At 44.7% G+C, this 25,600-nt stretch overlaps 1 protein-coding gene across 5 annotated transcripts in view; it reads left to right on the top strand.

Annotated features, from left to right (window-relative positions):
* LOC140186954 (voltage-dependent calcium channel subunit alpha-2/delta-1) overlaps positions 1-25,600 on the top strand; it is a 747,581-nt gene that overhangs the window by 675,214 nt on the left and 46,767 nt on the right. For all 5 annotated transcript variants that reach the window (XM_072241811.1, XM_072241809.1, XM_072241810.1 and 2 more), the window contains 5 exons: positions 3,583-3,645; positions 8,031-8,134; positions 9,192-9,287; positions 19,966-20,033; positions 25,338-25,376. In XM_072241811.1, coding sequence (XP_072097912.1) covers positions 3,583-3,645; positions 8,031-8,134; positions 9,192-9,287; positions 19,966-20,033; positions 25,338-25,376 — 370 coding nt within the window. The remainder of the gene's footprint in view (positions 1-3,582; positions 3,646-8,030; positions 8,135-9,191; positions 9,288-19,965; positions 20,034-25,337; positions 25,377-25,600) is intronic.

Raw genomic sequence — 25,600 nt, 5'->3', positions numbered from 1 at the left:
GGCTGCTTGAAGAAACGTGACAATTTTATTAATTATTTTAGTTGTTAGTTTTTTATTTATGTATAAATGTGTTTTTCAATCCACATTGTTACTAAAGCTCAAACTTCAAAGTAAATTTATTTTCAAAGTACATATATGTCACCATATACAATCCTGAGATTCATTTTCTTGTGGGCATACTCAATAAGTCCGATAACCATAATAGAATCAATGAAAGACTGCACCAGCAGAATGGACAACCAGTGTGCAAAAGACAACAAAGCTATGCAAAAAAGCAATAAATAAATAAATAAGCAATAAATATCAAAAACCTGAGATGAAGAGTCCTTGAAGTGAGTCCATATGTTGTGGGACAAGTTCAGTGATGGGTGAGTGCAATTGTCCCCTCAAAAGAGCCTGATGGTTGAGGAGTAATAACTGTTCCTAAACCTGGTGATGTGAGTACTGTGGCTCCTGGATCTTCCTGATGGCAGCAGCAAGAGGAAGGTATGACCTAGACAATGGGGGTCCCTGATGATGGATGCTGCTTTCGTGCATCAATGCTTTGTGTAGATATGCTTAATGGTGGAGAGGACTTTACCTGTAATGGACTGGGCCATATCCACAATTTTTTTGTATGATTTTCCATTCAAGGGCATTGGCCTTTCCATTCTAGTCTGTGATGCAGCCAGTCAATATACTTTCCACCACACATCTAAAGAGGTTTGCCAAACATTTAGATATCATACCACCTTTGATTCCCTGATGAGGACTGGCTCATAGACCTCCAATTTCCTCCTCCTGAAGTCAATCATCAGCTCCTTGGTCTCACTGGCATTGAGTAAGAGTTTGTTGTTGTGGCACCATTCAGCCAAGTTTTCAATCTTCCTCCTATATGCTGATTTGTCACCATCTTTTATTTGGCCAATGGCAGTAGTGGGTTCAGCAAACTTAAATATGGCATTGGAGCTGTGATTAGCCACACACTCATAAGGGTAGAGCAGGGACTAAGCACACAGTCTTGTGTTGCATCTGTACTGATGGAAATTGTGGACAAGATATTATTGCCAATCTGAACTGACTGTGGCTGCAAGTGAAGAAATGGAGGATCCAATTGCACAAGGAAGTATTGAGGCCTGGGTCTTGAAGTTCATTGATTTGTTTTGAAGGTTTGATAGTATTGAATGCAGACCCATAGTCAATGAAGAGCATCCTGAGGCATGCATTTTTGCTGCCCAAGTGATCCAGGGTTGAGTGAAGCGCCAATAGAATTGCATCTACTATGGACCTGTTGTGTCTTTATGCAAACTGGAGCAGCTCCAAGTCCCTACTCAGGCAGGAGTTGATATGTTTCATCATCAACCTCTCAGAACACTTCATCACTGTGCATGTAAGTGTTACTGGACAATAGTCACCGAGGCAGGTCCCCACATTCTTCTTAGGCACCAGTATAATTGAAGCCTGTTTGAAGCTGGCGACTACCTCAGACTGTCAAAGCCAGAGGCTAAAGATCTCAGTGAACACTTCAGCCAGTTGAACAGCACTGCTCTTTAGTAGTTGGCCAGGTACTTCATCTGGCCCACAGCTTTCCATGGGTTCACCCTCCTGAAGACTGCTCGTGCATTGGCCTTAGAGACTGAAATTCCAGGATCATTGAGGGCTGTGGGAGTTTGCGATATTCCGCCATGTTTTGATGGTCCAAGCAAGCATAGAAGGCATTGGGCTCATCTGGAAGCAAAGCCCTGGTGTCACCTATGTCACTTGATGGCACTTTGTAAGATGTGCTAGTATTTGAGCCCTGCTGTAGCTGTCGATCATACTTCATTGATTCAAATTTAGTCCAAAGTTGCCACTTCATTTGTGTGATGGCTTTCTGAAGATCATGTAACTTTCTTGTTCTCTAGACCTGGATGCCTCTGATCTGGCCCTCAGCAGATTGCTTCTGGCTGGGGAAGACTCTGAATGATTCTGTGGGGACACACTCATCTACAATGATTTTTATAAAGTATGTGACAACTGTGGTGTATCCATCTAGACCCACAGATGAGTCCTTGAATATGGCTCAGTCAACTGATTCAAAGCAATCCTGCAGCCACTCCTTTGTTGCCCTGATCTCTGGAGCTTTGCTCCTTTGACTGCCTATACGCAGGAAGTAGGACAGCCAAGATCAGCGTGGAATGGTAGGCATTCCTTAACTTAGTATAGCAGTGGTCTAGTGTGCTGGGACATCTGATGCTGCAAGTTATATGCTGATGATAATTGGGCAGGGATTTCTTCAAACAAGCCTGATTGAAATCCCCAACCATGATATGAAATGCGCTGGGGTGGACTGTTTCTTGTTTAGTTGATAGCATCATGCAAAATCTCAAGAGCGTGGGTAGCTGGCCGCCAGTGGTCAGGATTGTGGAGGAGAGCTCTCTTGATAAATAGAATGGTCGGGTTTGATCCTTAGGCGTTCAAGGTCAGGGGAACATGAGTACAACAAAACTGCCACATGAAACACATACCTTCTTCATCTTTTCCCTTTTCTGAATCAGCAGGTAGTTGTATTTGTGTGTGCCAAGGATGTTCATAAACACTTAAAGGTCCCAATCACAGTACAACGGCCCATGGGTATTCAGGTAGTGCAGTTGCCTCCTAGATCAGTAACCTGTACTCCAGTGCTATCTTGTGGAACTTGCACCTTCCCACTGTGACCACAAGGGTTTTCCCTGGGTTCTCGCACATCCCAAAGATGTGCTGACAGTGAGATTAATTGTGCATTGTAAGCCATCCTTACTGTGAAGTGATGTGAGAATCACAGGGCTATTAATAGACATGGAGGAAGGAATAGGCAATTGGAAACTAAATGGGGGAATTTATTTGACAAGATTACTCTGACAGACTTGGCATAGATTGATAGCCCAATCACAAATGAGAGAAAATCTGCAGACGCTGGAAATCTGAGCAATACGCACAAAATGCTGGAGGAACTCAGCAGGCCAGGTCACATCTATGGAAATGAGTAAACAGTCGAAGTTTTGGGCCGAGACCATTATCGGTTGATAGCCGATGTGTATAGATTGATAGCCAATGTGTTGGAAGGGAATAGAATACGAAGCTTCACTAGCTGTCAAAGTCATTCTGTGGGTGCATGTGCATTGCATTGGACCATCGGAAGTGGGGTTCCCTTGGGAAGATTGCTCCTGGGCTATGTGGAACAATGTAGCACACTGAGAGTGATCCAGGAGTTTCTGGGCACTGACACCTACCATCATATTTTTATCCATTGTGCCAATGACTTCCATTCCAGCACTCTATCCCAGCCCACCCTACCCCATCCTCACTCTCCATATGAAGCAGCCCAGCAGTGACAAGACTGACATTCTGTGTCACCCAGTGTCTTTTCCTGCACGGCTCATGACACCACAGAGGAGATGTGAATGTTACAATTCACTGCTGTGGCAATAGGCATGAAATTCAACGTCGGGTTCACAGCACAGTAATGAAACGTGAAAAGGAATTGCAAAGTCTCATCAGAGTCTGTATTTGTAAGAACATTTTGTGATACTACCAGAGTGATGTTCTACAAATCTAATAATCTAACAACTCTTTATAAAATAGGGCTGGAGTTCTCGCCAGATTCGTAGCGACTGATGGTGGTATTACAAGAATTTACCCTGGAAGGTAGGATTACTACAGATAATTGTACATGTGTTGGGAATGGCGAGCACAGTTTTTGTGATAGCATGCACTATTTTATTATGAGGTACTGTTGGATCTCAGTGCCACTTGAGGATTATCAATAAATCCTCTCGTATGATTTGGCTGAAGGACTGTGAATAAACCTGCTGTGCTACATGTACACACCAATACGCACTTAAAACTCACAGTGAGTGTAGTTGCATTACTAAGGAGAAGATGCTTGAGAAGCTAAAAGGTCTGACCATAGATAAGTCACCTGGACCAGGTGGACTACACCCCAGGGTTCTGAAACAGATAGCCAAAGAGATTGTGGAGGCATTAATAACAATTTTTCAAGAATCACTAGATTCTGGAGTGGTTCCAGAGGACTGGAAAATCACAAATGTCAGTCCACTCTTTAAGAAGGGAGAGAGGCAAAGGAAATTACAGGCCAGTTAGCGTGACTTCTGTGGTTGGGAAGATTTTGGAGTTTGTTCCTAAGGATGAGATTTTGGGGTTCTTGGAGGCACTTGATAAAATAGGCCAAAGTCAGCATGGTTTCCTTTAGAGGAGATCTTGCCTGACAAACCTGTTGGAATTCTTTGAGAAAATAACAGGCAGGATAGACAAAGGAGAGTCAGTGGGTGTTGTTTACTTGGATTTTCAGAAGGCCTTTGACAAAGTACTGCACATGAGGCTGCTAAACAAGATTAAGAGCTCATGGTATTACGAGAAAGATACTAGCATGGACAGATTAGCTGACTGGCAGAAGGCAAAGAGCGCGAAAAAAGGCGGCTCATGACTAGTGGTATTCCCCAGGCATTCGCTACTTTTCACGTTAAATGTTAATGATCTGGATGATGGAATTTATAGCTGTGTGGCCAGTTTTGTGGATGGTACAAAGACAGGTGGATGGGCAGGTAGTGCTGAGGAAGCAGTGAATGTGCAGAAGGTCTTGGATAGATTAGGAGAATCGGGAAAGAAGTGTCAGGTGGAATGTAGTGTACAGAAATGTTTGGTCATGCACTTCGATAAATTGAATAAAGTCATTGACCATTTTCTAAACGGAGAGCAAATTAAAAAAATAGGAGGTGCGTAGGAACTTGGAAGCCCTCGTACAGGATTCCTTAAAGCTGAACTTGCAGGTTAAGATGGCAGTAAGGAATACAAATGAAATCTTAGCGTTCATTTCAAATGGACTAGAATATAAAAGTAAGGATGTAATGTTGAGGCTTTATTTCTCATTGGTCGGATGACATTTGGACCCCATATATAAGAAAGTGCTGACTTTGGAGAGAGTCCAGAGGAAATTTACAAAAATGATCCCAGGAATGAAAGGGTAAATGTATGAGGTGCATTTTATGGCTCTGGGCCCGTACTCATTGGAGTGTAGAAGAATGAGGAGGAATATCCATGATTGCTACTGAACATTGAACGGCCTCAATAGAGTGGATATGGAGAGGATGTTTCAAATAGTGGGAGAATCTAGGACTAGAGGACACAGCCTCAGAATAGTCCCTTTGGAACAGAGATGAGGAGAAATTCCTTTAGCCAGAGCATGATGTATCGCTATGAAGGCCAAGACATTGGGTATATTTAATGTAGAGTTTGATAGGTTCCTGATGAGTTACAGGGAAAACAAAAGGGAGTAGTTTTGAGAGAGTAAATAGATCAGCCATGATGGAGTGGTAGAGCAGACGATGGGCCAAATAGCCTAAGTCTTATGGTCTAAAGGGTAAACAAAACATACACAGCCCACAATCAAGGTGTCAATATTTCTTCAACAAATATATTATCTGCTGTTTGTCATTTAGGATAATGCTGTGTGTTTGTTCATTTAAAATACTTTTTAAACATGAACATGAAAATTTGCCTAGTAGCAATTCGGCATTTTTTGAGCTAAAAGAATTGTCTAATACAGCAATTCAAACGAAGTGACTGAACTAATCTTGAATTTGAAGCTTCCTGCGCAATAAGATTCTGAATAAAATGAGCAAATATTTACTCTCCAACAACTTAAATTTATCAAGAATGTACCTCACAGAGCGAGAAATAGAGATCGGCTTCATTTCCACTCAGCCTATAACCTCTAGATTAATTATTATTATCGGGAAATTTTTAATGTTGCTATTGTGAAGACCATTCCAAAGTGCTCTAAGAAAAGCTATAGCTAAATGAATGTGAACTAGTTAAAATAGAATATGTAAAAGAAATAATATGTTGCAATTTTAAATAAATGAATCTGATATTATGTGTATGACATTCACTATAAACTGTTTAGTTCAGTTTTGAATTCCTTAATATTCCACACTGTGCTATCTGGATTGAGCACCAAATACAACTGAAGGTTTACTCTGCACTAAGAATGCATTCATTTAACTTTACAGCTGTCCTATTCAATTTACTTTATATTATCTTCAGTTTACTGATTTTGGTTCAATGTTTGTATTTGCTGTTGACCACACTTCATTTTGATGTGGAGCTGTTGTTTACACAAGTCTGAAATCATAAGAGTAGGAACTCTAGATTTATTTTATTTACAGATACATCGCGGAATAACTCTTCCAGTCTTTCGAGCTATGCTACCCAGCAATGCCCAACAATCCCTGATTTAACCCTAACCCAATCACGGGACAATTTACAATGACCAGTTAACCTACCTGGAGCAACCGGGGAAAATCCGTGCCTTCCACGGGGAGAACGTACAGAGACTCCTTACAGAGGGTGCCGGGATTGAACCCTGAACTCGGAGCAATGATGCCCGAGCTGTTGCAGTGTCGCAGCTACCACTATGCCCCATTCTTCTCAGGACATTTCATGTGTCTTTCCACTCAGGTCGTTTCAACACCATGGTCTCATTCTACGATGTCTAATTCCTAACTATTAACCAACGACAAGCCTTTCTGTATGGGGACACATAATGGGCCTTCGTTTCAGATGGAGTGAAGTGCTACAGAGTTGATGCAAAAGTACTAGTGCGCACTCTGCCCTCAGTTATAGGGAGTTTGGTCATTTGCCATGGGGTCAACACTTACAGCACCACATTGATGGTACCTATCCCATTTCATCAGTGGGCCGTGCTGAGCAGCACCACATTGGACCCTTTTTCCATAACAAACCCTTGGAGAAAGGCCCTCAAGTGCAACTAATCACTTTCCTTCTGGTTTGATTGCTGATGAAGTATTGGGGTTATAGAGTAACGTTGACCAAGATGCCCATCTAATTGGGTCTCCATTTGTCTGCAATTATCCATATCCATTTAAACCTTTCCTTCCATATACTGTTATCAGAACGCCTCAACCACTACTTTCGTAGCTCATTCCATATACACTCCACCTTTGTTGCAAAGGAGTTGCCTGTCAGGTCCCTTTTAAAATTCTCCCTACTCACCTTAAACCTGTGTCCTCAAGTTTTTGATTGCAACTCCTGGGGATAAAGATTGTGAGCATTCACTCTTTCTGTTCCCCTCTTGAAATTATACACTTCTGTAAAGTCACGCCTCTGTTTCCCACACTCCTAGGGATAATGTCTTAATGCATCCATTCTTTCCCTATATCTCATGCCCTCATACTCATAAACCTTCCTCAGCTTGACTTCCCTGAGATTTGAACAGAGTAAGAGTTATGTGGGTGGTGGGGTGGAGATACGTCTCTACCAAAGGAGGTGTAAGGCGCTCCTTCCCTCCTCTCGCCTGCAAGTCACCCTTGGGCAAGATGTAGCACCTCAGTAGCACCCCCCAGCGCCCAATCAGAGTCGCATGAGTCCATGGGACCAGATGGTGGATAGTTGTTTGAGCAGCTGGTGCATATCGCAAGTCCTGGTTATGCGACCACTGACACCAGACAGACAATCTCTGAAAGGTACTGATAATGGTTGGGGTCACCCATCTTGTAAAGACACTGCCCAGAAGAAGGCAATGGCAAATCACTTCTGCAGAAAAATTTGCCAAGAACAATCATGGTCATGGGAAAACCATGGTCACCCATGTCATATGATACAGCACATAATGAAGGGTTATGTTGACAATGATTAAAAGGATCTGCTAAGCAATAGTCTGGGAACTTGACCTGCCTCCCTAATGTGTCAGTGGGATCCTCTCTTGTTTCTAACCCCCTGCTGGGTCCTAGCAGAGCAACATCACAGCCCGATTGGAATCCCGGTCCTTTACAGAATCAGTGATTCACTTGCTGACTGGTCAGGCTGATGGTTAGTTAGGGTAAGCTGGCAAAGTGGATGTTTATCTAATTGAGTGATTGGGACCATTCTACATCTGGGAATCCCTCATCTCTTATTAGTATTATAAATAAAAAGAGAAAGCGTTCTGAACATTTTCATCTTTTTATTTTACAACATGGCCTTTTATCATTTTAATATTATCTTTCTTTCAGTGCTGCAGAAGAGTGGACAGAAAATCCTGAGACCTATGAAGCAAGTTACTACAAAAGAAGTCTTAACAACAATCTTTACATCTTCACTGCCCCTTACATCAATAGTAAGATTATTGTGATTTGCTTGATCAGGGTTATTAACCGGTAAAGATGGAAATGTAATTAATTATCATGGAGACATGCTAATTTAACACCCAGGCATTGTCTAAATTGTTAAATCTCCTTCACAGCTGAAGTCAGTGGAAGTGATGTCAGGGCTGTTGCATGGAACTGGGGATATGTCGGGTCGCCAGAGTGTGAAGGAAATGGGACACAGAATGAGCTAAGCGCTGAAGGGAATGGTTAAGAATGGATGCCAGTCAGACGGGAGAGATCAAAGGCCGAGGAACATTTCTGAATTTATATTGGCCCCTGTCATCCAGCTTTGTTGATTTTCAACAGGGAAAAATTGTCAGTTTGGGCCTCCCAAACCGGTTGGTTAACACAGGGAAGTGGAGCTGCTAACGCCACCAGGGTGGATCTTTTATGGACTATGCTATCTTTTTAAACTGGGATAGAGGCTGTCAATTGAAATGCAACTCGAGAAATAGGCACATGGAATTGGTTCCTACAGGAGGATAATTGCCAACGTAGACTAATCAGGCTCCCAGACTGCTTCCATATTGTAACTTTTCGTAAGACCCTAACTGGTTCCGAAGGCTGAATGATCTTCCTGAAATGTAATATATTTTTTTTAAAGAAGAGTGATGCATTTCAATTCACTCTGTACATACTCAAGACATCCCATGTACTTCTTGGTTGGTAAATTATCTTTGACATGTGCTCATTGCTGTTCTGTTGGCAGCAAACACATTGATTAGTGCAAAACAGGTCCTACATGCGATTAATGACGAGATTACGTTGGGACGGAATTGTTAAAGAATAAATACCGGCCACAACATTCCTGTGACAAAACTAAATACTGCTCTAGCTGAAACTCTGACCTGAGGTAGAAAAGAATAGAAATATTCAGCTGTTCAGGCAGCACGCTCAGGAATGGGAATGTTATTATATACCCTTTGAAACGCAGCATTCAGAGAACATTGCACTGTTCTGCTGCGTGTCAAAATATCATTACAGGTAGCAGAAGAGCTCTTTACTCTCTGCTCACTCTTATTGCAGAAACATGGGACGGAATACAGAGCAGTGTGGAATCTGGCATTATGGTCAGTAGGGCAGTTGAACTTAAGATCGACGGGAAGCTTTTAAAACCTGCAGGTAAGTTACCAGTTGCTTTTTATTGCTTCACTGTGGACTAATCTCTTATTTTTCCACTGATAACTTCACTGTGCCTGGGGCTGAATTTTGGAGGTGGTCCCATTGCTTATGGTAAAGTCTATGCCTCCTGTACCCCTGCTCTGCTCCTGTTGAGATTAGGGCAGTACGAGAAATCAAATGCGCCATTGTATGCTTGCGTACTGTTAAATACATAGTGGTTGGAAATGTTCAGGGCAGTCGGAACGGAATTCAGATTGTCCTCTTATGCTTCCTCCCTGCTGCAGTTCATTATTAAATTGGAATAGATGGCTGGGTGTTCTGTGTGCTACCCTGAACCCTGACTAGGCCTAACTCAACTTGTGGCACTGGACACTATCTCCAGAGCAACATACATAAAATGCTGGAGATAGTACCTATGGAAAAGAAAAAACAATTTCAGGCCAAGATGCTTCATCAGGACTGCTGCAGATTTTTTTCGTGTTTGGGACACTATCTCCATCTCCGATTGCAGACATCCCCAAAATCAGACATTTAGAGATTGTGCTGAAATTGTCAAAGGGACATCACTGGTCTACTCCTATCAAGACTGCTGAACTGTTCCCATAGACTTCCACTTTGCTACTCTTACACAGAGTCCATGCCTCTTTCTCCAGGAGCACACCTTTCTTATAACCGCAGCTTCCATTCATTCATAGGGAATACTCCTCACTCAAAATTATGGCTTCATGTAGGGAGATGTCCCTTTAAGAGTTCCCAGTAAAGATTGTGTTTGCCAAATTAAAGTGAAACAACCACAAAAACCTGCAAACCATTTACAGAAGGCGCAAGGCTGTAAACAACAATGCTAATTTTGCATAGCATGACAATGGTTTTAAACATCAGCGTGACTCACAAGGCAACCCAGAAATGGCCGGTGCTTGAAATCTGAAGTAAATACAGAAAATGCTGGAAACACTCAGTGGGTCTGTTCAAAGAGACATGAGAGACTGCAGACGCTGGAATCTGAAACCACTAATAATCTGCTGGGGAAAAAAAAACTCAGCAGGTCGAGCAGAAGCGGAGGGAAGAAAGGAATTGGCCACGTTTCAGGTCAGGTCCCGAAGAAGGGATTTGACCTTAAACATTGACAGTTTCTTTCCTCCCACTGATCTGCTCAATATGCTGAGTTCTTCCAACTGATTGTTTAGTGTCTCTGTTTAAGGAGAAACTAGGAATATTTCAGGTTGAAGAACCCATGCTAGAAATAGGAAGATTTTATTTGCAGAGAGGATGTGGCAGAGAGAAATGGGACAATGGGACTGTCTGTCGTGGGATTAGGCCAGGCCATGATGATAAATTTTAGATAACATCTTTCAGTTTATAAACTAAGGAAATTTTAAATTAAAATAAAGCCCGTTGTTCCTTCCTGAAACTCCATTTTGGCAAGTCAGATCATTTGTCTGTACTCTTGCTACCTGCATACAGACAGAGCCTAAAGATCAAGGTTCCAGCAATCAAGACATCTAAGAGGTGGTTGCAGGAGGCTGAGGGACGGTTTCATGATTGTCTTGAGCCAGTGGACTGGGCCATGTTCAAGAACTTCTTACAAGCACCTTTAGGGTGCATTCTCCAGTTACCTTATAAGGTAACTGTAGCCTTCAGCCAGGAGCAGATGTCATCAGGTGGTTCCCAACCCTCACCGAGTGTCTCAACCCTTAACGATGACACCCTCCAGTTGGTGGGCCGGCAGTGGTGGCCAAGTCACTGCCCATCTGCTCCTGGCTTCCAGGTTCCCTCCTCTCGCCTACTCCAAATCCTACAAGAGGCTCGTTCTGCCTCTTCCCCCATCCTACGAGCTGCTTGTTTTTTGCTCCTTTCGTCCAGGCCCAGATCTGACAACAACTGCCATGCTGATTTGGCTGTGAAACCTCTGCAGCTGATCTCCACAGGGAACAACCATGCCTGCCATCCCTTGTCTTTACACTTCTGCACTAAGGGCTGGTACGTCAAGGCTTTTCTCTCGTGAGCCTCTTCCCATCCCTCCTCCCACGGCACAGTCAGCTCGGCTGAGGACCTGAATGACTACACCAGGGTCGATACAGACTATTAAAACAGCTGTGGATGAGTGTGTCCCCACAAAATTATTCAGGATTTCCCCCAGTCAGAAGTCCTGGATGAACAATGAAATCTGCTGAGAGTCAGATTAGAGGCATTCAAGTCTGGGATTCAAGAATGATGAAAGAGGTGCAGGTATGATGTCCGGACAGTCTTCTCTCAGGCAAAGTGGAGATTCCAGACTAGACCGAAATCAATGAGGCAGAGCATTCCACAGATTTACTACTTTCTGGCTAAAAAAATTTCCTCCTTACATCTGTTCTAAAGGGTCGCCCCTCAATTTTGAGGCTGTGCCTGTAGTTCTGGATACCCCCACCATAGGAAACATCCTCTCCACATCCACCCTCTCTAGTCCTTTCAACATTCGGTAGGTTTCAGTGAGATCCCCTGCATTCTTCTAAATTCCAGTGAGTACAGGCCCTAAGCTGCCAAACACTCCTCGTATGTTAACCTTATCATTCCCGGAATCATCCTCGTGAACCTCGTCAGGATTCTGTCTAATGACAGCACATCGTTTCTGAGATATAGGGCCCGGAACTGCTGACAATTCTCTAAGTGCGGCCTAACTAGTGTCTTATAAAGGCTCAGCATTATCCCCTTGCCTTTAAAGAAGCAAGAGGCAATCTTCCCCTTGAAATAAGTGCCAACATTTCATTTGCTGTCTTTACCACCGACTCAACCTGTAAATTAATCTTCTGGGAGTCTTGCACAAGGACTCTTAAGTCCCTCTGCACTTCTAATGTTTGAACCTTCTCCCCATTTAGATAATAGTCCGCACTATTGTTCCTTTTACCAAAACGCATTATTGTACATTTCCCAACACTGTATTCCATCTGCCACTTTTTTGCCCATTCTTCCAATTTGTCTAAGTTCTGCTGCCATCGTATTGCTTTCTCAGACCTACCTATCCCTTCACCTATCTTTGCATCATCCACAAGCTATGCCACGAAGCCATCAATTCCATTATCTAAATCATTGACAAACAATTTGAAAAGTAGCGTTTCCCAGTACTGACCCCTGAGGAACACCACTAGTCATGGGCAGCTAACCAGGGAAGGCCCCTTTTATTCCCACTTGCTGCCTCCTGCCTGTCAGCCATTCTGCTATCCATACCAGTATCTTCCCTGTAACACCATAGGATTTTATCTTGTAAAGTAGCCTTATGTGTGGCACCTTATCCAATGTCGTCTGAAAATCCAGGTAAATGACACCCACTGCCTCTCCTTTGTCCACCCTGCTTGTTATTTCCTTGAAGAACTCCAACAGGCAACATTTCCCTTTACTGAAACCATGCTGACTTTGACTTATTTTGCCATTAGTCTCCAAGAACCTCAAAACTTCATCCTTAGTAATAGACTCCAACACTTTCCCAACCACGGAAGTTAGGCCAGCTAGCCTATAATTTCCTTTCTTTTGCCTTCCTCCCTTCTTAAATAGTGGAGTGACATTTGCAGTCTTCCAGTCCTCTGGGACCATGCCAGAATCAAGTGATTCTTGAAAGATCATGACCAGTGCATCCGTTATCTCTTCGGCAACCTCTCTCAGGACTCAGGGATGTAGTCCATCTAGCTTAGGGTGACTTACCCACCTTTGAGTTTAGAAGAAGAAGAAGGATAGCCCTTAACTCGGCAGTGGAGTTATCGGGGCACTGTCATGACGGTGTTTCCGTAGCAAGCTATTCTTGTTTTTACGAGGCTGAGTTGCTAGCCCAACACTCTACCCGACTTGGATTCGAACTCGGGAACCTTCGCTCCGGAGTCCAGCGCTGATATTATTGCGTCACCAAGAGGGACAACCTTTGAGTTTACCTAGCATTTCTTCCTTTGTAATACCAATGGCACTCACTCCTGCTCCCTGACACTTGTGGACCTCTGGCACACTGCTAGTGTCTGCTGCATTGAAGACAGATGCAAAGTACCCATTCAGTTCATCTGCTATTTCTTTGTTCCCCATTACTACCTCACCGGCATCTTTTTCCAGTGGTCCAATATCAACCCTTGCCTCCCTTTCACTCTTTATATAACTGAAAAATCTTTTGGTATTCTGCTTTATATTATTGGCTAGTCTGCCCTCATATTTCATCTTTTCCCTTCTTATAGCTTTTTTAGTTTCTTTTTGTTGGATTTTAAAAACTCCCCTATCTTTGAACTTCCCACTCACTTTTGCTACCTTATATGGCCTTTCCTTGGCCTTTATGCAGTCCTTAACTTCCTTTGTCAGCCACTGTTGCCTACCTCTGCCATTTGAGAACAACTTCTTCTGTGGGACATATCTTTCCTGCACCTTGTGAACTATTCCCAGAAACTTCAGCCAGCTCTTTTCTGCCATCATCCCTGCCAGTATCTTCTGACATGGGTGACAGCAGAGCTTCGCTTCCAGATGAGCTCAAGGCCTTCTATGCTCGATTTGACCACCAGAACAGGGAGGAACTGTCGCACACCCCCAAGTCTCCTTTGTTCTCAGTATCAGTTCGGCACGGACTAGAAGGGCCGAGGTGGCCTGTTTCCGTGCTGTAATTGTCATATGTTATAATGTATGGGTTGCCTTCAAGAGAGTGAATCCAAGGAAAGCATGGAGTACCTGGCCGAGTACTGAAGACTTGTGCCAAGCAGCTGGCTGGTGTATTCACAAATATCTTCAACCTCTCACTCCGGCAACGTATGATAACCACCTGCTTCAAGCAGGCTTCATTCATACTGGTGTCCAAGAAAAGCGCACTAACCTGTCTGAATGACTATCGTCCAGTGGCACTTACATCCACAGTGGTGAAGTGTTTTGAGAGGCTGGTGTTGAACCATATCAGCTCCTGTCTGAGTGGTGACTTGGATCCTCTCCAATTCAGCTACCGAATCAATAGGTCCACAGCAGGTGCTATCTCGTGGGCTCGTCACGTCTTTGAAAAGTCTGGACAGCAAAGGTGCATATATCAGGATGCTCTTTATCGATTACAGCTCAGCATTTAACACCATCATCCCCTCAAAACGAACCAGTAAAATCCCAAGTCCTGAGCCTCAATACTCCCTTGTGCAAGTGGATCCCAGATTCCTTCACTTGTGGACCCCAGTCAGTTCGGATTGACAAAAACATCTCCTGCACAATCTCCAGCAGCACAGGAGCAGTGTGGGGGATGTGTACTTAGCCCCCAGCTCTACTTGGTTTAACCCTATGACTGTGTGGCTAAGTACAGCTCCAATACTTTCTACAGGTTTGCTGATGATGCGGCTGTTGTGGGCTGTATCAAAGGGGGTGATGAATCAGCAAACAGGAGGGAGATTGAAAACTTGGCTGAGTGGTGTGATAACAACAACCTCTCACTCAATGTCAGTAAGATCAAGGGACTGCTTGTGGACTTCAGGAGAGGGAAACCAGAAGTCCAAGAGCCAGTAGTCATCAGAGGATCAGAGGTGGAGAGGGTCAGTAACTTTAAATTCCTGGGGGTCACTATCTCAGAGGGCCTGTCCTGGACCCATCATATAAGTATAATTGCAATGAAAGCATAACAGCGCCACTACTTCTTCAGGAGTCTTTAGAGGTTAGGCAGTCACTGGAAACCTTGGCAAACCTCTATAGATGTGTGATGGAAAGTGCTGACTGACAGCATTACAGCCTCGTATAGGAACACCAATGCCCCTAAGCAGAAAATCCTACAGAAGGTGATGAATTCGGCCCAGTACATCATGGGTAAAGCCTTCCCAACCTTTGTGCACATCTATAAGAAATGCTGCCATTGAAAAGTACCATCCATCATCAAAGATCCTTCCCACCCAGGCCATGCTCTTTTCTTAATGCTGCCATCAGGCAGCAGGTACAGGTGCCCCAGGTACCACGAGATTCGAGAACAGTATTACCCCTCAACCATCAGTCTCTTGAACAGAAGGGGGTAGCTGCACTCATTTAAGGACTCTTTTACAGTATATTGTTATTTCATACTCATTGTTTATTGCTATTTATTGCATCCAAGACCTCTCCGCCAGGCCAGACCCTTCCCAATTGATCAGGTACTGAACTTCCCATCCACAATGTGATAAAATCTAGGTCAATGTGGGACCACAGGCTTCGAGGGACTGGTAGGAGCCACAGGAGCCCAGAGGGGTGCTGATTGGAAAAATTGTACTGGGATCTTGAAAACCAGGTCCGCCGTGTCAGGTTGTCAGAGGTGTTGGCTAGAACAGGCTCATGTTATAGGGCCTGACAGATCTGGTTTTCAAGATCTCACATGAGTGGGGCAATGATCTGCAAGGATGGGCTTAGGGTTGATCTCCATTTTGGCTGAGTCAAACTGTCATGACAGTCCATCCATTTTAGTGTCCTTGGAGCCAGGTTGGTTGGTGATGATGTAGTTGAATTGTTCAAAGAAGAGGACCTAGCAAGACTGACGTGGGTTGAGTTGCATGCATATGCGGTTCTGGTGGTCAGTCCAGGTCAAGAACGGTTCGACATTCCCCATTAGTCAATGTCTCTATTCCTCCAACATGGTAAGTAGCTCCCCGTCTCCTACGCCATAACGGTGCTGTGTGGAGTTGAAATTGTGCAAGGGTGTGTCTTCCCATCTGGTCCTCACTGGAAGTGGATAGTCCCAGTACCCACATCAGATGCTTCCACTTTCAGATGCATCTACCCCACCACAAAAGATTTGGAAGGGTTCAGATGGCGGAGAATGGAAAGGTGGTGAAGTGTCTCTTGAGTTCCTTGAAAGTGTGGTCCACAGCAACGGACCATGTTCTCTGTGAGGTAGGTGGCTTGGTGAGAGACCTGAAAGGAAGGGTGATTTGGTTCTAGTTTCTGATGAACCAGTGGCAGAAGTTCGGAGAAGCCCAAGAAGTGCTGTAGCTGTTTGACGGTATTCACTTTCTCTGTGTCCATGGTTTTGCCTTGGGGTGAAAGGACATAACCCAGGACGGATGTGAATGGCGTGTGGAACTGGCATTTTACTAAATTGCAGTATTGGTGGTTTTCAAGGAGATGCTGAAGGACTGAACGGATGTGCCAGATGTTTTCTTGGCAGTCCTTGGATGTCATTAAGACAGATGAACATATACCTATCTAGCATGCTTTGGAGGATCTTGTAGAGGAAGACTTGGAAAATGCCTGGTTTGAAGAAAGTCTGGAAGGCATTCATAGGGGTGAATGGGTGTTATGAATACCATAAACAACAGGAATTCTGCAGATGCTGGAAATTCAAGCAACACATATCAAAGTTGCTGGTGAACGCAACAGGGCAGGCAGCATCTCTAGGAAGAGGTGCAGTCGACGTTTCAGTTAGTCCTGACGAAGGGTCTCAGCCTGAAACGTCGACTGCACCTCTTCCTAGAGATGCTGCCTGGCCTGCTGCGTTCACCAGCAACTTTTATGTGTATTGTTATGAATACCATCCCATGGTGAATGCAGATCAGGTTGTACGTGCTCTGTAGATCCAGTTTGGTGAAGACCTGGGCCCTGCGGAATGTTTCAAATGCATTATCCATCAAGGGAAGACAGGAGCTGTTCTTAATGATTTTTTTTTAATCCACAGTAGTCAATGCAAGGACAAAGATTCCCATCTTTCTTTCTGACAAAGGAAAATCCCACACCAGCTCGGGGCTGGGATGATGGAATGAAGCCATACTGTGCAGCACTTTGGCGATGTATTCATTCGTGGGCTGGATCTTAGGAGGGGAGAGGGAGAACAGACACCTGGAGGAGGGTTGGTGCCCAGGGGAGGTCGATTGTGCAGTTTGTATGGTCTGTGAGGCTTGTTTCCCTTTTACTGAAGGCGATGACTTTGTCATGATATTCCAGTGGGAACTGGGTGAGGTCGAGAGTTTCCTCCAGCTCCACAGGTGAGGTCAGCTGAGGCTGCAGGCAAGTGGTCTGGCAGGTGAGTCCCCAATTTAGCAGGGAACCGGATGACCAGGCAAAGTGAAAGTCGTGACTGGAGAGCCAGGGGTAGCCCAAGATGAGAGGAGCTTTGGGTGAGTCGATAAAGAGGAATTAGATGAACTCACTATGCACTTTGATGTTTATGTGCACAGGCTGTGTGTGTTTCAGGCCCCAAAGGACATCCATCTAAAGCCATAATGTAGAAGGGGTTAGAGATAGGCACACACAGAGTCCAGTTCAGAAAGTTGCCTGCTGCACTGGAATCCACCTGAGCCTCCTGTGTGCAAAGAGGCGTCGGGGAGTGGAGGAGGACAGAGTGAGTGAGTTGAGTTATGGTGCTGGAACAAAGGTGAGGGGAGTTTTCCAGAGAGAGGGCCTTTTGTTTCTACCTGGTGGTGCTGTCTTCCTGGATGCAGCGGGTATTTGATACATGGGTGATCAGTGGCTCCGCAGTAAATGCACAAGTTTTTTCTCCACTGACTCTCCCGCTCTTGGTTGGGGGGTGGGGGTGGTGTTAAGGGAGAGATCCCTAATTCCATAGTTTTGGAGGTATTGCTGATGAGGGTCCTGCTGCCTGAAGTGGTCTGGGAACAGAACTGGGGTTCCGGCTGATGATCTGTTAAAGGTTGTTCCATAAGATGCTTATCAACACAGAGGGCCAGAGCGATGAGGCTTTCGAGGTTGGTGGGCATCTCTCAGGTAGCTGCACTCCGCTGCAGGGGTCCTGAGTTCCACTCTGTAATCCAGCACTCAGCGTTAGTCTTGATACAGGTGGAGTATCCAATCCATTGCCCCCTTCCACTTCCTGGATGGTCAAAACCTGGCATACCTCAGCAGTGAAATCCTCATATTTATTGCAAAGGGGAGTTTTGTTGTCCCATTTAGCAGTGGCTCAGGTCAGAGCTTGCCCAGTCAAAAGAGAAACAATGAAGGCAAGCTTGGCTTGGCCTCCAGTCGTACAAAGATGGCTGGAGGATGAGTGTAAGACACACTGGTACAGGGAATTGCAATATCAGGCGGGGGTGGGGGGGTATCAGTCAAAGTATTCAGGCACGGGAATCTGGGGCTTCGAGGGAGGTGGTTGACTGGCACGGGGTTGCGGTATCGAGACAGAGAGTTGGAAGAGAGTGGTGAGCAGATGGTCAATGGTTTCCTGGGGCTGCGGGATTGTGTGCTCCTGTCGATGCACTGCTTCATTTAGGCAATCACACTCTGTTGGATCATTTGTGGGTTCACCTATCCTGTCAGGAAATGCAGAGGAGGCTTAACCCAAACATGGAGACAATCTCTTTGATAAAAAACTGCAAAATAACAAGCCATGAGAGGCCACAAAACAAGAGAGAATGGATATTGAACAAAGCAAGGCAACAAGGTAACTGAAGGCCAGGAACAAATAGTTGAGTCTGACTGAATTGATGGATGAACCGGGGCTATGAATGAGAGCAGGGTTTAAATAGGCTGCAGGTGATGAGTTGGAAGTGAGTGGCAGATGACTCCTGTTAGCAGAGTGAAGACTGGGAAGTGTCTGACTGTGCAGGCCTGACAACTTCAGGTAGTGTATTCTCTCCATGTTGGAAGTGGGCCGTTGTGCTATTGTCATCTATCTATAATATTAGCTTCATTTTTCTCTCACCATTAGCTCCAGCTGAACTGCTGGCCATTTCTTACAGCTCTGCAATTTGCAACTTCTATGATCCTTTGCTTCTGTTCTCTCTAACTTCCCTCATTCCATAATTTTTTGTTTGCTGCCTGTCTGTCACTATCGGTCCTCATTAAACTATGAAGCAGATGACTCCAGCTGTAGCTCATTCCCATGGCAACCCTGGCCTCACCTTATCAGACATTCCCTTTGGCCTGGCCACCCTGCTCTGCCCTTAGGGCAATTTTAACTTGTTTTACCTTTTTTAAGCTCTATACTGCAAAAAATACCTGACTTGAAACATTAGCTGTAGCTGTTTGCCATATGCTACCTGACCTACTGAGTGTTTTCAGCACACTCTGTAATTTAAGGGTGACTTATAATGCTATTTTAATGTCAGAAGAAGGCACGGAACAATATATATACCTTACTCACAAGTAGCGGTTGATTGTTCTCTTGCATCTTGTTCACAGGCGACACTGCACATCTGTTGCATGGACATACCACGTGCACATTCCAGAAACTTCTTGGTTCTGCACATTGCTTACCTATTCAAAGCTATAAACACAAAATTATAGAGGAACTTAGCGGATCAGGCAGCATCTATGGAGAAAAATAAATGGTCAACATTTCAAGCCCATCAGATTGACTATTCCTCGCCATAGATGCTGCCTGACTTGCTGAGTCCCTCCAGTGTATTGTGTTTGTTAGGATAATCAGCATCTGCAAAATCTTTTGTGTTTACCTCTTCAAAGCTGATGGGTGTGTCCCAATTTATTTGAAAGGCTGTCAGCATACATATTTCAGCTAAAGAGCATGAACAGCTTTTGTGTGATTTCATACCACAGATTGTATACAGTACTGCTCAGTGTGATTCCAGTCTCAGCCAGTTAGAATCACAAGGAAGAAAGAGCAATGCTGGTTTTTATTTCACCTAAGATGGTGGGAAAATAGCTCTTCTATTTGTTGGTTAAAGAATGACAAATACAGTAGATTATTTGAGTTTCGAAATGAGAAGAAGGAAGCATAATTCCTGCTGCTACCTCTTTGGACGTACTGATGCACAGATTTCTGATTGGTTTGCAGTTGTCGGAGTGAAGCTTGATGTAAACGCCTGGATGGAAAACTTCACAAAAGTAGTCAGTAAGAGCAAGGTAAGAGCACGAAACCAGTGATTTACAGAGTCATACATGGAATGTGGCTGTGGGTAATGTGTGGCTGTCTTTAATGGTAATATTTTTCAGAAACAATAACCACAATTGTTGTTAAAGTTGAAACTATTTTGGACAATCAGTTGCAGATCCTTTCTTGTTAACTGATTTCTGAACTCATTTCTGCATACCTCGACACTATTTTATCACCCCTTGTTCAATCCCTTCCGACCTATGTTCGTGACACTTCTCACGCTCTTAAACTTTTTGATGATTTTAAGTTCCCTGGCCCTCACCGCTTTATTTTCACCATGGATGTCCAGTCCTTATATACTTCCATCCCCCATCAGGAAGGTCTCAAAGCTCTACGCTTCTTTTTGGATTCCAGACCTAATCAGTTCCCCTCTACCACCACTCTGCTCCGCCTAGCGGAATTAGTCCTTACTCTTAATAATTTCTCCTTTGGCTCCTCCCACTTCCTCCAAACTAAAGGTGTAGCTATGGGCACCCGTATGGGTCCTAGCTATGCCTGCCTTTTTGTTGGGTTTGTGGAACAATCTATGTTCCGTGCCTATTCTGGTATCTGTCCCCCACTTTTCCTTCGCTACATCGACGACTGCATTGGCGCTGCTTCCTGCACGCATGCAGAACTCGTTGACTTTATTAACTTTGCCTCCAACTTTCACCCTGCCCTCAAGTTTACCTGGTCCATTTCCGACACCTCCCTCCCTTTTCTAGATCTTTCTGTCTCTGTCTCTGGAGACAGCTTATCCACTGATGTCTACTATAAGCCTACTGACTCTCACAGCTATCTGGACTATTCCTCTTCTCACCCTGTCTCTTGCAAAAACACCATCCCCTTCTCGCAATTCCTCTGTCTCTGCCGCATCTGCTCTCAGGATGAGGCTTTTCATTCTAGGACGAGGGAGATGTCTTCATTTTTTAAAGAAAGGGGCTTCCCTTCCTCCACTATCAACTCTGCTCTTAAACGCATCTCCCCCATTTCACGTACACCTGCTCTCACTCCATCCTCCGGCCACCGCACTAGGAATGGGGTTCCCCTGGTCCTCACCTACCACCCCACCAGCCTCCGGGTCCAACATATTATTCTCCGTAACTTCCGCCACCTCCAACAGGATCCCACCACTAAGCACATCTTTCCCTCCCCCCTCTCTCTGCATTCCGCAGGGATCGCTCCCTACACAACTCCCTTGTCCATTCGTCCCCCCCATCCCTCCCCACTGATCTCCCTCCTGGCACTTATCCGTGTAAGCGGAACAAGTGCTACACATGCCCTTACACTTCCTCCCTTACCACCATTCAGGGCCCCAAACAGTCCTTCCAGGTGAGGCAACACTTCACCTGTGAGTTGACTGGGGTGATATACTGCGTCCGGTGCTCCTGATGTGGCCTTTTATATATTGGCGAGACCCGACGCAGACTGGGAGACCGCTTTTGCTGAACACCTACGCTCTGTCCGCCAGAGAAAGCAGGATCTCCCAGTGGCCACACATTTTAATTCCACATCCCATTCCCATTCTGACATGTCTATCCACGGCCTCCTCTACTGTAAAGATGAAGCCACGCTCAGGTTGGAGGAACAACACCTTATATTCCGTCTGGGTAGCCTCCAACCTGATGGCATGAACATCGACTTCTCTAACTTCCGCTGGGCCCCACCTCCCCCTCGTACCCCATCTGTTACTTATTTTTATGCATACATTCTTTCTCTCACTCTCCTTTTTCTCCCTCTGTCCCTCTGAATATACCTCTTGCCCATCCTCTGGGTCCCCCCCCTTGTCTTTCTTCCCGGACCTCCTGTCCCATGATCCTCTCATATCCCTTTTTGCCAATCACCTGTCCAGCTCTTGGCTCCATCCCTCCTATCATTTTGGATCTCCCCCTCCCCCTCCAACTTTCAAATCCCTTACTCACTCTTCCTTCAGTTAGTCCTGACGAAGGGTCTCAGCCTGAAATGTTGACTGCACCTCTTCCTAGAGATGCTGCCTGGCCTGCTGTGTTCACCAGCAACTTTGATGTGTGTTGCTTGAATTTCCAGCATCTGCAGAATTCCTATTGTTTTTGTTAACTGATGTTTATAATTGTACTTGTGACTTCAGTTTCCTTTCGCCCCACTGAAGGTCAAAAATTCCTGAACATAAGAATTTTTCCCTGAGGAAGTTGGAGTCTGAGACCTTGAAAGTCCCCATAATTCTTAACTTACCTTTGAAATCCTGTTAGAGATAGAGACAGCATGTGGGATGATTCCAGAGAAGTTAGTGAGCAAGTCTGGGCTGTTCCACCTTTCTGGGGAAATTCCATGTGTGAATATGAAAAGTGTCAGAACGAGTTTGACTCGTTCTTGCTGACTGTGAAATTACAGGGTTGTTGTGAAAACGCATCTGCTTCACTAATGTCCCTGGATTGTGTCTCTGGTCTGTTTGTGACTCTGGACCTATCAATGTAATTAACTCTTTCCTGTTCCTGAATTGAGAAGGCAATGAAGGACAAAAAATAAATATCTACATAAATCTGGTTTATTGTCACTGAAATTTGATGTATCATGCAGCAGTACAGTGCAAGACAAACTATTACTGTAAATTACATGAGAAAATAAAATAAATACTGCAAAAAAAAAACGATGCGAGTGATTGTAAGATCAGAACAGCGAGTTGTTGGTCTATGATCTTGTTGTTGCAGGAGAGAGAGAGCCTGTCTGAGATACCAAAGTGCTGGGTTATGGACTGTAGATTTTGATGGACTCTAGATCAAGGTTTCTTTGGGGGATTTTTCTATTCCTTACATGATGTATGGGGGGGGGGTGAGGGGTCAGTACTTCTGCTGGCGCAAGTTGGGGGGGGGCATGGGCTGATGCTGCTGCAGCTGCATGGGCTTGTGAGGGGGGAGTGGGGCTCTGGGGTTCTACTGTTTCTATCATTCATTCATCGGAGTTTCTCGGATCTCTGTGAAGAGTAAGAATTTCAGATTGTGTACTGTATACATGCTCTGATATTAACCATTTGAAAAAGACTAAGGAGCTGGTGGTATACCTGAGGAGGGCTAAGGCACGGTGACCCCTGTTTCCATCCAGGGGGTCAGTGTGGACATGCTGGAGGACTACAAATACCTGGGGATACTAATTGACAATAAACTGGACTGGTCAAAGAACACTGAGGCTGTCTACAAGAAGGGTCAGAGCCGTCTCTATTTCCTGAGGAGACTGAGGTCCTTTAACATCTGCTGGACGATGCTGAGGATGTTCTACGAGTCTGTGGTGGCCAGTGCTATCAAGTTTGCTGTTGTGTGCTGGGGCAGCAGGCTGAGGGTAGCAGACACCAACAGAATCAACAATCTCATTCGTAAGGCCAGTGATGTTGTGGGGATGGAACTGGACTCTCTGACGGTGGTGTCTGAAAAGAGGATGCTGTCCAAGTTGCATGCCATCTTGGACAATGTCTCCCCTCCGCTACATAATGTACTGGTTGGGCACAGGAGAACATTCAGCCAGAGACTCATTCCACCGAGATGCAACACAGAGCATCATAGGAAGTCATTCCTACCTGTGGCCATCATACTTTACAACTCCTCCCTTGGAGGGTCAGACACCCTGAGCCAATAGGCTGGTCCTGGACTTATTTACTGCCATAATTTACATATTACTATTTAACTATTTATGGTTTTATTACTACTTAATTATTTATGGTGCAACTGTAATGAATACCAATTTCCCCCAGGATCAATAAAGTATCCATTTAAAAAGAAGAATAGTGATGTAGTATTTATGGGTTCATGGACAGTTCAGAAATCTGACCATGAGTAAAATGAGCAAGTGTAGTGTTCTGTGAGTTTCTCTGTGGCCTTTTGAGGGAGTATAATGTTCTCTGGGGCACAAGCGTGCTGTGGTGAGTAGAGATTTAGCTCCCGTTCTCGGTTAATTTTTAGTTCGTACTCAGGCTCCTCCTTCCAAAAAGTCTCTTCCTGGAATTGGCTTTGGGTAAAACTGTAACCTGAACCCATTCTCCACCACCCATCTCCCTTTAAGTTTATTCATGAGCCTTCAAGTCGAATGTTGACACCAACATTCCCTGTCCATTCCAAATGCCCTTGAACTGAGTGGTTTGCTCAGCCATTTTGGAGGGCAGTTAAGTGTCAACCATTTTGGTGTAGGTCAGTTTTCATATAAAAGCCAAGGTGTTCCTTCCCCAAGCAAAATGCGGTAATCCAAGCAACCCCGCACAGAATGCTGGAACTGCCTGGTGAAGGGTCTCAGCCCAAAGCATTGCCTGTTTACTCTTCTCCATGGATGCTGCCTGGCCTGCTGAGTTCCTCCAGCATTTTGTGTGCGTTGCTTGGATTTCCAGCATCTGCAGATTCTCTTATTTGGAATGAGGTAATCTGATTGGTTTTACAGCACTCCAGCAATTTTCTGGTTATTGTTTTACCATTATAACTCTAATTTATAGCTAAATTAAGTGCTAGAACTTCCTTTTCCCGTATTACTGCCAATTCCTGTGTTAAGCGGGTCACCCGAACTCTGAGAGATTTTGTCAACTTTTCCTGGCACCCAGACATCTTTCTGTGCCATTTGCTTCCATGAGGCAGTTACACACTTCATTCTGACTTCAAAGGACAACTATGCAACTTTTTGCCATGGTCCCATTGTCTCCATGTAAAATAGCATCCCCCTGCCCAAGGCTCAGCCCTTCGCCATCCTCTGCAGGTCATTTTGCCCCCCTGGAAGCACTCTCCTGGCAGCAGCATTCAATCATCCAGTGGCAACGCTCTCCTGCTGAGGGATGTTACCTCAGGATGCGGCTGTAACCAGTAGCAGCTGTCGGACCAAATGGCAATAGCTACGGGAAACTGCACCAGTAGAGGATGCTGCACTGAAACCAAAGATGGGGAAACGTGCTATTCTACGGACCTCGCAGTAGAGGTTCCTAATCTTGTTGCGGTTTTCATAAGCAGCATTATAGTGCTGCTTACTGCTATTTTAGTATCATTAGTAAAGCAGTCTTTAGCCCATAATCTGCTACCACCTTGATGAGAGTTAAGTACACTTCTACTGATTTTTTGATTACTAGTACCAGAGCAGTGCTAACAATATGGCCACCACAGTGTTATACCAATACCAGTTACTCGGGTCTTTGGAGACCTCACAGCCCTGTCCATTCTGTATCAATGAGTAAGAGGCCTTTTGCCTCATCTCTCCCAGGGTGAATTATCACAGTGGCACATTTAGCAGATGTAACTTATGTATTTTGCATGTAAATTATGAATGTACTAATTAATTGCTTCCTTTTGCAGTGTTACCAAGAGATCTGTGACTGCACAAAAAATAGCAAGGTAAGACCAGGATCACCTTTACTGCACCCATGTTGTCAAACTAGTAGAATCGTTACACCAGGAGAAAATCTGCAGATGCTGGAGATCCGAGCAACACACGCAAAATGCTGGAGGATCTCAGCAGGCCAGGTAGCATCCATGGAAAATAGTAAACAGTCGAGACCCGTCATCATTATAGCAGCATTTGAAAGACATTTGGAAACATACATTGATAAGAAAGGTTT

This window comes from Mobula birostris, chromosome 23 (assembly GCF_030028105.1).
Source record: "Mobula birostris isolate sMobBir1 chromosome 23, sMobBir1.hap1, whole genome shotgun sequence".
Taxonomy (NCBI): Eukaryota; Metazoa; Chordata; class Chondrichthyes; order Myliobatiformes; family Myliobatidae; genus Mobula; species Mobula birostris.
Note: the sequence above shows the minus strand (reverse complement) of the source record. Positions and strands in the feature narration are given on the sequence as shown.